The 13,117-nt window shown below is 44.5% G+C and overlaps 1 protein-coding gene across 2 annotated transcripts in view; it reads left to right on the top strand.

The window, feature by feature from the left end:
* Positions 1-13,117, top strand: part of HEATR5A (HEAT repeat containing 5A) — a 231,919-nt gene that overhangs the window by 97,355 nt on the left and 121,447 nt on the right. The window contains exons 21-22 of one of the 2 annotated variants that reach the window (XM_063947463.1): positions 8,609-8,635; positions 12,417-12,555. In XM_063947463.1, the coding sequence (XP_063803533.1) occupies positions 8,609-8,635; positions 12,417-12,555 (166 nt within the window). The remainder of the gene's footprint in view (positions 1-8,608; positions 8,636-12,416; positions 12,556-13,117) is intronic. The other variant, XM_063947464.1, reaches the window with a different exon arrangement.

Here is a 13,117-nt window from a genome sequence, read left to right as displayed (position 1 = left end):
TAAAGAGCTGTAAAGAATTGTAGTCTCAGATATTTGAAAGATGTGGGTAAAGAACTCTGGAAGAAACTGGATACTGGAGAAGCTGTGGAAAACTGTGAAGACTTGACGGATGGAAAGAATGTGGACTCTGGATATTTAAAAGACGAGGTTGAGGAACTGCGAAGAACTGTGGACTCTGGGTAACTGTAAGCAGAAGCTGGAGCACTGTGAAGACTGAGGCTGTATCTTTAAGGTGAGACTTGAAGAATTCTGTGACTGTGCCTTTAGGACAAGACTGAAGAATATTCCGGCGAAGCTGGCACCCCACCACGGGACTCAGGATAGGCCGGCGGTACCGTCCGGTTAACTGTACAGCATACTGGAGAGCTGGCGGGTATCAAACAGGGAGGAATGGCTAGTGAACACAGGGAGCGGAGTAGGGACCAGGATACCTGGATGGACACAGATAAATCTGCAGGAGCACAGAGCTGGGATGCTGCCTAGTAACATCAAATCTCTAAGGCCCAGCTTATTTATAGGAAGTGAAGCCATGGGATTGGCTAACCACTTATCCCAGTGAAGTTCATTGGCACAGGTTAATCTGGTCTCCAACATGGCCACCTCCTGTGCTGCAGACACACAGAAGCACTGCAGCCTACCTGATCCTCAATCCGACTGGCCTCCCAGAAGTCACATCTCCCTCACTGCTGACTGCCCCGCCTCCCTGCAGCCACACCAGCACCACGACAGCTGTACCGACAGCGGCCTGACCCCGCTGCAGGGAGCGCCCACGCCTTGCCCACCTGCGGCCGCAAAACAGCGCCAACAGCCGCAGTGGCTGGACCCCAGACTCCGCTGCGGTGAGTACCCACCTCATGAGACCTACGTCTTCAATAGATGCCTGTGTGGTTTTCCCAGCAGATTTTTGGAAGGACCAGAAATGTGTTAAACATTTTTTTTCTGTCAGCCACTAGGGGACACTGGCACAACTTCAAGACCATGGGGTGATGATGGTGGCTTACAGGGAGCTGGCACTTTAAATAATCCAAGAAGTGAAACCGGCTCCTCCCCGTCTATCCTCCATCATCCCTCATTTTTTTAATTTGTGCCAAGGGAGCCGGTCATTGCTGACGGATCTCCAGCTCAGTCTATATTTACTTAATTTATTTAGCTTTTTTATTCATGGGACTTAGTTCCCTCAGCCTCAGGAACCCTTCGCCACTTATATGAGAGACGTGGGGTCCGGGTTAGACACTAGCAGCGTCAAGCTGCACAAGGAGAACAGTGCTTAACCTGAGAGGCACTGTTCCTCCCGAGACAGCCGCATCCTGGGGCTCCGATTGGGTGAGTGAGCCTCCTTGTGTGAGGCACTGTGCGGCGTAAAAAAGTCTCCGAGGAGCCAGGATTTTACATCACTTGTATCCTACCTGCTGCCAAACAAAGCTGAGTGGTTGGTACAGTGATCATTGCAGTTCTAATATAGTGTATTCCTGCATTGTATGTGACTTGTACTAGTTTCTGCTGTCTAATTTTCTCAGCTCTAATTATAATATATCTGTCCCTGTCTTTTCTGTGCCCTATGACCAGATTCTGTCAGGGGTCCTTTTATTACAGTTTCAGCATTACTACTGAAAGTTGTCACATACTGTAATAGGCTACCACACCCTTGTTTGTATACTATTGTGTGTGTTGGCGACTCCCCATTACAGCTACATCTAACAAGGCAAAAAGTCGCAAACTTTGCCACCCCAGTATTGCGGTCATGTAGATTGTGCTCTGCAGGCTTAACTGCGCAGGATGTAGTACAGGTTGGGCTCTGTGTGAACTATTATGCATTTCTTGGTCAGTCCACAGCCTCAGCAACTACCCAAGAACCCCCATGGGATTATTTCTCTCAATTACTGGGTACCTTAGTGGAGAGAAATAATCCCATGGGGGTTCTTGGGTAGTTGCTGAGGCTGAGCCCAACCTGTACTACATGGATTATTTAAAGTGCCAGCTCCCTGTAAGCCACCATCATAGGGACAATATTAGACGGCACTAACGTAGGGGGTCCCATAAGTGCCGTCTAATATTGTCCCTATGGTTGACCCACCTTGGGTGGAGACACTGAATAATACGGTTCAGAACTTGGCCCAAACATCCCAGGCATTGCAAAAAACGTTACCCAGGACTAAACCGTCCTCTTGCTCCGCTACTAGGATTTCTTCATGGTGACAGGCCCTCTGCTATATCAGACTCAAATGAGTCATCTTCTGAGGAAGGGGAGGATACACAGTCTGTCACCGATTCCTGCATTATTACTGAGAAGTCTCCCAACACACTGGAGGTGGTGACTTTAATTGAGGCTATGAGACATATCCTTCAACTCACAAAGGATAAACCCGAGCAAGTTGCTAAACAAATGTTTTTAAGCAACAAAATGTTATTAAATCTGAATTTCCATATTCAGATCATCTCATGGAAATTAGACAGGAACCCTGGAAAACTGTGTAAGAAGTTTCCGGTGTCTAAATGTTTAGCTTTCCTATCCCAGCAGAGGATTGTGCAAAGTGGGAGGCTCCCCTTCCGTTGAATTCACTATTGCATGTCTGGTTCAGATCTCAATGCCACCTGTCACTACTCTTTTCTCACTGAAAGAGCCCACTGACAGATGAATTGAAAATTGCCTTGAGTCCATTTTCTCTCTCACCGGTGCTATAAACAGACCAACATTGGCTGCCTCCTGGGCTGCTAAATCCATTGAATCATGGTGACAGGCCCTAGAGGAAGAATTACCCTCCGATATCTCTGAGGACTGCATGTCATACTTGACCCATATGCAGCATGCAGCTGCTCACATGCATGAGGCCCTGTCTGATGCAGGAGTATTGGCCGCTAAGGTGTCTACCACCTTTATACTGACACTGCGCATTCTCTGGCTCCGTTCCTGGAAATCTGGCCTTCATTTCAAGAAAACTTTTGAATTTCTTCCTTTTACAGGTGTAGTGTTATTTGGGGCTAAATTGGACAAAATTGTCACTGCTTTAGCGCCAGCTAAGACTGCTTTTCTCCCGTCTACGCCGACTCCACGTGTGAGGAGTTCAAATTTTCATACCTTTCGTCCTCAAGGCAAAGCGAAAAGGACAGGCTTTCCCCAGACAAAATATCCACCACAAAGCCCAAGGCCAAGCAACCCTGGGCTGTATGTCAACCTTTAGTAAAACCTGACAAGCCCACAGCCTGGTGGGGCGGGCCCCCTCCTGGTTGACCCCAGCGTGGGAGGCCGACTTCTTCATTTCGCGCATGTCTGGACTCTGACCACTTCGGAAGCCTGGGTGCAAGAAGTGGTCTCTCTCACAGGTACGCCGTCTCATTCAAGAGATGCCACCCTACACAGTTCTTTTGGACCGGTCTTTCCCCAGACACCCAAAAGGCTTTATTTCTGCAACAGGTTGTGCAATCACTCCTGCAATCGGGTGTGATTTATACCAGTTCCAAGGACTGTAATTCCTCCCTGTTTCTGGTACCCAAGCCAGACAAGTCACACCGACTCAACTTCAAATCTCTCAACAGATTTGTTAAGATCCCCAAATTCTGCATGGAGACCCTTCGATCTATAGTACTTGCTATGGAGCTGGGGGACTTTGCGGTATCCCTGGATATACATGATGCGTATCTGAATATTTCTATTGCTCCCTCGCATCATCGAAACCTACATTTTGCTATATGCAGCCAACCTGTGGCTCTCCAGCTTTTGTGAAACTACAAGTTGTTCCAGAATGCCCTGCCACAATTGTGCTACTAGGGAATGCAAAAACTGTGACGGTATGCTGAGATGTATAGTTTCACAACAGCTGCAGAGCCACAGGTTGGCCAGGCCTGTTCTAGCTACTTCACAAAAAGTCTTACAATCCTGAAATCATCAAATCACGATGACCTTTTACAAAAACACAGATGGCTCATAAATTGGAAAAAATCCTCCCTCACACCATCCCAGCGTATGTTACAGTTGGGAGCCTTATTGGTCTCTGTGAGCCAGCGTCTTTCTGCCAACAGACAAAATCTCAAAGCTGCAGGACAGGGTTTTCAAGCTGCTACAGCTGCGCCAAGTGTCCATTCATTCAGTCATGCAAGTCCTCAGAATGATGGTCTCTGTCTTCAACATGGTGGAGTATGCTCCGTTTCATTCTCGCCCTCTACAACACATCTGATCCTGGCCAAGTGGAATGGCCAGCCTCATCTGATTAGATCACAAATTATGACTCTCACTCCAGAAGTTTGCTTGTCTCTCACCTGCTGGCTCCGCACGATCCACCCACCTAGACAAGGGGCAACCCTTTTTGATGCTGAACTGGATACTTCTTTCTACAGATGCCAGTCTCCGCGGTTGGGGGGCAGTGACGGAACAGTGCTCGTTTTAGTGGCATTGGACACAGTCAGAGCCCTTGTCTTCCAATCAGTGTCCTGGAATTACGAGCTGATTACAAAGCCTTAACTCTTGCGCAAAATGTCCTCCAAGGCAGGCCTGTTTAAGTTCAGTCTGACAGTGCCACGGCAGTGGCTTATCTCAATCACGGGTGCACTCAAGCCTGATGCCGATGCAAAAAGTGGTCTGCTTTCTCAGGTGGGCAGAACGTAACCTTCCAGCCATCTCAGCCGTCTTTATTACAGGGACCCTCATCTGGGAAGCAGACTTCCTCAGCCACCAGGAAGTTCACGCGGGAGAATGCTCCCTTCATCAAGAAGTCTATCAGCTTCTAGTGGGGTCTCCCAGAGGTTGACCTCATGGCATCGCGGCACAACCACAAGGTTCCAGTATACGAATCCTGATCTTGGGATCCGCAAGCATCATTCGTGGATGCTTTCTCCATCAAGTGGACCTTCCATCTCATGTACTTCTTTCCTCCAGTTTCCCTTCTGCCAAGGGTTCTACGGAAATTCAAATAGGAAGGAAGCAACCTCATTGTAGTGGCCCAGACATCATTGGTTCTCAGATCTACAATGTCTCTCAGTGGGAGTTTCCCTTCCACTTCAACAAGACCTCTTGTCTCATGGACCACGTCTACACGCCTGACTTTGACGGCGTAACTCTTGAGTATTCCATATTGAGGGCAAAAGGTTTTTCTCGCCCAATTGTGCAAACCATGCGTAAGACTCTGAAGCCAACATCTGCCCGCATCTACTGCCAGGTATGGCATACTTACTTCCAGTAGTGTGCTTCCAAGCGCTATGACCCTGCTGTTTTCTGGATATCCAGAATACTTGCCTTTCTACAAAGGGGATTAAGCCTTGGCATTCACCTGGCTTCTCACAGGGCCTAATTCAGAGTTGATAGCAGCAGTACATTTGTTAGCTGTTAGCAGTAAATTTGTTGTGCACTGCAGAGGGGAGGGGGGCAGATATAACATGTGCAGAGAGAGTTAAATTTGGGTGGGGTGTGTTCAAACTGAAATCTAAATTGCAGTGTAAAAATAAAACAGCCAGTATTTACCCTGCACAGAAACAAAATAACCCATCCAAATCTAGCTTTATCTGCAAATGTTACACCTGCAGTGCACATGATTTTGCCCAACTGCTAACAAATTTGCTGCTGTGATCAACTCTGAATTACCCCCACAGTGCATATTTCTGCTTTGCCCGTATGGTTTCAACGCAGGATTGCACTGCTTCCTAATGTTCGCACCTTCCTCCAGGGCGTTCCCCGGGTTAAGCCTCCCTACGTTCCTCCAATGGTTCCGTGGGATCAGTCTGCGGTTCTAGATGCTCTTAAACGGGCTCCTTGCGAACCGTTGGACTCAAATGGCTAACTGCGAAGACTTTATTCCTTCTGGCCATTGCATCTGCCAGACGGGTGTCAGATTTGGGCACTCTTTCCTGTCGACCTCCATTCTTGATTTTTGTGGTTCCGGCCTCGTCTCCCCGGACCTCTTGGCTGCAGAGAGTTCTCTGGAAGTGGTTTGTGCTCTCCGTATCTATGTAGATCGGACAAGTTCACTACGGAGATCATATGCCCTCTTCATCCTGTATGGTTTTCACAAACGTGGTTGGCCAGCTAATAAACAGACTCTGGCCAGATGCATTAGAAGGGCTATCGCACAAGTATACTCTCAAGCTAACCTTCTAGTACCAGCTTCAATCTCTGCTCATTCTACTCTGTCTGTGGAACAGTCATGGGTGGCACATCTGCTAAACAATTGTGCAAGGCGGCTACATGGTCTTCTATCCACACCTTTCTTCGGTTCTATGCCTTTGATACATTCGCCTCCCAGGATGCTTCATTTGGATGCCAGATTCTAATATCCACTCATGAGTGCCCCAGCCTTGAAGTACTGTTTTAGGACATCCTCAATGTTATCACTGTGGAGCCTTATGGAACCCTAAGTAGAAAAGGAGAGTTATGGTAGACTTACCTTTGTTAACTTTTCTTCTAGTCCATAGGGTCCACAGTGCGCCTGCCCTGACGCTCCTGGCCTCTATGGGTTTGCGGCTTTGGTCACTGGTTCCTTTCTCCTGTTTGAGAGAGTGTGTTCTTATTGTGTACCATGTCTTCCTTCTCTCATCATCTGCTTCCTGCTTTGGGCTTGTTACCAAAACTGACCTGCTTGAGCATGGAGGCGGGGTTACAAGGAGAGGGACCGATGCATCCTGGGAAATCTGAAAAGGCTTAACTGTATGGTGCCCAGGAGCTGATCCTACCACCTATAACCCAGATGTTATCCCTGTGGACCCTATGGACCACAAATAAAGAGCGTTAACAAAGGTAAATCTGCCATAACTCTCCTTTTTTGTGAATTGTTGGCTATAGCAGACCCTGGGGGTTATTTAGGTTAGTTAGCAAGCAACACGGGCATAACCATGTTGCACTGCAGGTAGGACAGATGTAACGTGCAGAGAGATTTAGATGTGGGTGGATTATATTGTTTCTGTGAATGGTAAATACTGACTGCTTAATTTTTTTTAGATTTCAGTTTAAACACACACCACCCAAATCTGATCTCTCTGCACATGTTACATATGCCATCCCTGCAGTGCAATAAGGTTTTGCCCAGTTGCTTGCTTTTTTGGTTTCCTAACAAACCCGAGTAAGGCCCTCTGTTATTATAATTATGATACATTTTTACAATTTTTTTTTTTCTACCTGCCAATGCTGTACATATTTTTATTTTTCTGTTTTGTTTTTTTAGTAAGGTCCCATGACTGAACTGTGACACTGTCTGTGTACCTTGACCATCTTAGCAATTCTGATGGTGCTAACACTATCTGGCCCTTTTGCTGTTTTACCTTTTTAAATATATTAGCAGCTTTGCGCCAGAGGAAACACGATAAATTTAATGAAAATTTGACAGGACCGCCATGGTGCTGCCTAAGCAACACATGGCGGGCCCGCTTTACTTTGTTGTTGATCCAAGATACCATCATGTCAACATCTGGCTGACCCCATCTCCCCACAATCATGTCCATGTGGAGGGACAATTCTCAGGGATGCGAGACATGCTTCCCAGTTTTCTGCTCCTGGCATATAAGCACAGCCAATATCACTGTAACATTTTGTTTTGCCCAGAGCATGATGCTTCTGGTTTCCTTCATTGCAAGGGGGCATTTTCTGACTCCCTAATAGTGATGTTCACCCCTGAGCTGGCATGGTCTAACTGAAGCTGTATGAAATTCTCCAACAACCAATGGCTAACTTGAACTAGAGCATTTATGACTGTTTATTAGAACATTTAATGTATGCTTTGCACCTGCTGGGTTCTAGAGACCACAAATCCGACTGTGATAGATGAGGCCCCTGCCGCCATTCCTGTCATCACAGTGGTCCAATTAATTGCTTCTGTTTTGGGCCATTGTCTAAGCCTCCAGAGGAGGTTGTTTGATCAAGTGATGGTATACCTTGTTCCATTATGAGAAGGGTTCCCTGCCCAATCCAGTTCTAAGACCACCCAACTCTGCTTTGGTCAGTCACTAGTATCAAAGTACAAAAAAGAAAAGAAAAACATAAGGCTGCTGCGGAGGTGTAATAGGCACCCTATACTGTGGACACTGAAATCTGAATGCTCAGTGGGACGATATAGAAGGAGGAGCTCAAAAATGCCAAAGGCCTATAGAAGACTATATACCCATAGTCCAGTACCTCCATTTGATAATATAAAGATTCAATTGTGATTTGTCATATGGTTAATCAACCCACTAACATTTCTTGACTCTTTTATGAAAATGAGTATTTTTATGCGATGGAAATAAGGTTTTCATGTAACTGTAAAGAAAACAAGAGTTGAGAGGACGGAGTGTTCAGAAAACCCCAAACACATCCCATGCTATTATAAAACCTGTGAGTGTAATCCCAAATCTGGTAATAGTAATTTTATGCAGGCTAATACAGACGTTCTCAAATACAGTCCTCAAGGTACCTTAATGGTCCAGGTTTGAAGTAGATCCATGCTTGGCATAGGTGACTTAATTAGTACCTCCGTCAATTTGATTTAACCATCTGTGCTGAGCCACGGATATACGTGCTGAGCCAAGGATGGACCATTGGTGGGCCTTGAGGACCACTTTTGAGAACCTCTGGGCTAATACAAAGATTAGCCTTACCAAGAACTAGACTCTAGAAACCTCTCCCTCACTCTGTTATTTTTATTTCCTGCAGGAGGTCTTGCTGGATAATTCTATGTTGGTATGTCACCACCTTTCCCATTGTTTGCGCTGTTCCTACTTGCATCCCTCTACTGTTGACTCAAAGCCTACTGTATGCATAGTCTCCGTCCAGAGCACTGTTTGACCAAGTATAAGAGTAACAGGCCAGCGCAACTGGCTTGCTAATGTATTGTTTTGACAGCAGAACCATGTCTACATTTAGAAACATGGCGATGTAATACGCTTTTGTCAAGATGATAAATGATTCCGATTCCAATTATTAAAAGAAGGTATAAGTAAGATTCACTTAATTGAAATCATTTATCCTCCTGATGGGTGCAAGCTAGAACATTGTGTTTCTTGGACAGCCAGTTGTGTGAGCATTTATCTTTTGAGTCCTATGTTTTTCACCAGACGTGTTTCATGTTGACCTTTCACAGTGTAAATGCAGTTGAGCTCGGCAACAAATAACCTATATTATACCCACCATGCCAGCTTCTCCTTCTTGCTTCATTGCACCGTGAATAGAACCGCCTATTAATGCATTGACGTTTGTGGTTCTGGATGCTGCTGCTTTATCTCCTGCATTTGTGCATGTGATATGACTTCTTCTGGGCTGTTAATACCACCTGCGCTTGTCATTTTGTTGGCTGCTAGTTTTTATTTAATGCTGTTCTAGCTGTTTTTATTTACGTGTTTATTCTACTATAGTTATATTGTATTGCATATGTGGTAGCAGTGTGGCTCCGTCAGTGTAGAGCTTTAAATACTTAATTTAGATCAGCTGTTCTCCAACTTGTCTTCAGGTCTCACCAATTTTAAACGTTAATGTAGATATCACAGGAGTTCACATAAATGTATATTATTATGGGGACCAGTGACTAAAAGCAGTGTTTGTTCCTGGAAGGTGTCACACAGCAAAATAATGTTCCAGGTCATTGATTGGTGTTGGATATGACCAATATGGTAATGGCACCTAATGAGACCGATAAAATGCATGATATAGTGTAGGGACATAATTACCCCCCAGTGATTTGCAGTCTGATACACTTCAAAGGCTACATGTACGGTCCTGCAACTTTCAAAAGAACTGCACATTACCACTTATTTCAATAATGAAAAACCTGCCAGAAAACATCCTCTAAACCAGTGGCTCCCAAACTTTTTGGAGCAACGGCGCCCTAGAGTGTCAGAATTTTTTTCACGCCACCCCTAGGCCAAAAGTTTCTTATTGAGAAAATCAGAATAAGATATTAAATTAAGTAAATTGTGTTTATTAGTCATCCCTAGGGTCAGTTATGTGGTGAGGGAAAGGATTTGCTTCTGTTAGTACCCATATTTTATGATTGGAAGCCGCAAGAACTGGTTTTGCCTATTACATTGACCATAAATAATTTGAATTGGTCCTGGACCACCAACCCAGTGCACCCCTGCAAGTGCCCCAAACTCAGTTTGGGAACCACTGCTCTAAACTATCACATCATTGATCCCAAAATGTAACTACATGTCCCTCACTTGCTCCAAATTGCATTTACATGTGCCTCAAACCCTCCCACACCTGTCTCCCAGACATCATCACGTGCCCCCCACATACACATCTACAAAGTAAGAAGTGCAGATGAAAATAGTAAGCCTGCCACTGAAAAGAAAAACACTAAGACAATATAACCATAATCATTTTATACTGAACAAATTGTCAGATCCAATAGTGCTCCTTGAAAATATGCAAACTTGTGCTTTCTAGGGCAGGAGAACAGGTTTGAGAACTGTACAAAAACCAATGCACAGCAGGCTATATTATTTGATGTTATTACAGCCCTGAGGAAACACTTCCCATATAAAAATATCTGCACTTTAACTAAAAGAGAGAGTATGTTGTATCATCTACATCAGTGGTTCTCAAACTCGGTCCTCAGGACCCCACACGGTTCACGTTTTCCATGTCACCCAGCAGCTGCACTGTGCATCACCAACTGTCACATTTTAAAAATCTACAGGTCACCTGCAAAACATGAACCGTGTGGGGTCCTGAGGACAGAGTTTGAGAACCACTGATGTAGATGATACAACATGCTCTCTTTTAGTTAGGTGCAGATATTGAGGACCGAGTTAGAGAACCTGTGATCTACATTATGGGGTAAATGTATGAAGCAGTGATAAGAGTGGAGAAGTGAGCCAGTGGAGAGGTTGCCTATGGCAACCAATCAGCATTGAAGTAACATTTATAATTTCCATACTATAAAATTATACAGAGCAGCTGATTGGTTGCCATGGCCAACTTTTCCACTGGCTCACTTCTCCACTCTTATCACTGCTTCATACATTTACCCCAATGTGATTAATTGTCCTCATTCCATGAGAGTTGAAAAGTTTCTTCTTTCTCTCCCACCATATGCTTCTTTAAGTCGACAGGTAACTGAATTAACCCAGCAAACGCACAATACAGCCGTCTTGTGACACTGTCACTATCAGTGGAGTCGATTCAATTCAGCGACAGTTGAATAGCGCCGGGAATTAAATCCCGACGCTATTCAATTCAGCTAAAGTTAAGTCGGCGAATGCCCGTTCTCGCTGACTTAACAGGTTGTTTTGTTGGGAGAACGGGCATTCTCCGACTTAACTACCCGCGGCGATGCTAATTCCCGACAGAATCAGCCTCCCGCTGGCCGCGCGGCAGCACTTTTGTCGGTTTTCTTCTCTCACCCCCTGGGAGTGAGAGAAGAATTCCCAACAATTGAGGGTAACTAGTCGCTGTATTGAATAGCTCTGGGAGCTAATTCCCGGCACTATTCAACTGTTGATGAATTGAATCGACCCCAGTGGGTATGATACTGTAATAAGCATGTAGAGCCCAATGATTATATTTCACTTCACGTTTATAGATAAATAGAAAAGTCCTGTAAGGAGTGTTTTGATTTATTTTAAGTCATGTCTGTTACAGGTCACCGAAATCTGGGAATACCCAGACTTGTGTAAAATTAATTACTCCCTATTGTTTTCCTTTCATCTGCTTAGACCACATATAGACTGCATCAATCACACACAGATTACTTCTAACCAGAGCATGTTGAGGGAATAGTACAGGTTGAGTATCCCTTATCCAAAATGCTTGGGACCAGAGGTATTTTGGATATGGGATTTTTCCGTATTTTGGAATAATTGCATACCATAATGAGATATCATGGTGATGGTACCTAAGTCTAAGCACAGAATGCATTTATGTTTCATATACACCTTATACTCACAGCCTGAAGGTCATTATAGCCAATATTTTTTATAACTTTGTGCATTAAACAAAGTGTGTCTACATTCACACAATTCATTTATGTTTCATATACACCTTATACACACAGCCTGAAGGTCATATAATACAATATTTTTAATGACTTTGTGTATTAAACAAAGTTTGTGTACATTGAGCCATCAGAAAACAAAGGATTCACTATCTCACTCTCACTCAAAAAAGTCCGTATTTCGGAATATTCCGTATATCGGATATTTGGATATGGGATACTCAACCTGTATATTATTTCGTATCTTCTTGAATACTGCTTACTTTATTAAAGATAATTGCTTATTTCTATCATACACATATATGGACTTAAAGTGGTTTTATGTCCGTATGATACAATATGCTCTTTTGTTCAAGGTTCATTTATAGTTTGTAAAGGTTTTCCTTGAACATAAAGTGTAATTAATGAGCTGGCTGACTTCTCATGAGTATAATGTAATAAAGGTTTCAGCTGCCAGTCACACATCTTACCATATCATTTTCAGAGTATGTCCTGTGTGGTACTTGTCACTTTGCCCATATTACCCAGGTTCATCTGAGCAGCCCTCACCTGATCTTACGCCGGGCAGTGTTGGCATGTCTACGGCAGCTTGCACAGCGGGAAGCAGCGGAGGTGTCTGAACATGCCATGACTATGGCCAAAGATGGGGAAGAGGACTTTAAATTGGGTGAGTCTTCCTCTTTGTGCCACAGTAACAGCTTGGGGTTACACAGTGGTTCATAGAAGGTGTAACGCCCAGCAACCTTTCCCAAATTATGTATGCCATAAGAGTATATAAATTGGATCAATGCGTACACATAGGAAATGCAAAAATACTCAGTTCATCTCATCATTCAGCTGATCACAAGACAATTGCTAAAACAGTAAACAAATAATCTTTGTTCTTCAGGGTCCATAGGGATCCACAGGGAAGACATTGGGGCGTAGGTGGTTGGAGAGGACTGGGCATCAAACAGTTAAAGCTTTTGAAGTCACAGGATGCCTAGACCCCTCCCACAGCCAGAAGGCCAGCCAGTTTGGCTTTGGTACCGGCAGGAGCTGGATGCACCTTTTTAACAGTGGGCAACTCCAAGCTTTTCTTTTATGATTAACTAACATTTTCTATAGATGGGGGGATTTAAAGGTAAATTTTTGCAGCGGGGTACACTGTGTTCCACAGGGAATACATCTGGTGTAGAGATGGATCTTGATCCGGAGGCACCAACAGGCTAAAGCTTTAGACTGTTCCA

The sequence above is a fragment of the Pseudophryne corroboree genome, chromosome 12 (genome assembly GCF_028390025.1).
Source record: "Pseudophryne corroboree isolate aPseCor3 chromosome 12, aPseCor3.hap2, whole genome shotgun sequence".
Lineage (NCBI taxonomy): Eukaryota > Metazoa > Chordata > Amphibia > Anura > Myobatrachidae > Pseudophryne > Pseudophryne corroboree.
The sequence above is the reverse complement of the archived record's forward strand: the minus strand, read 5'-3'. Positions and strand labels throughout refer to the sequence as shown.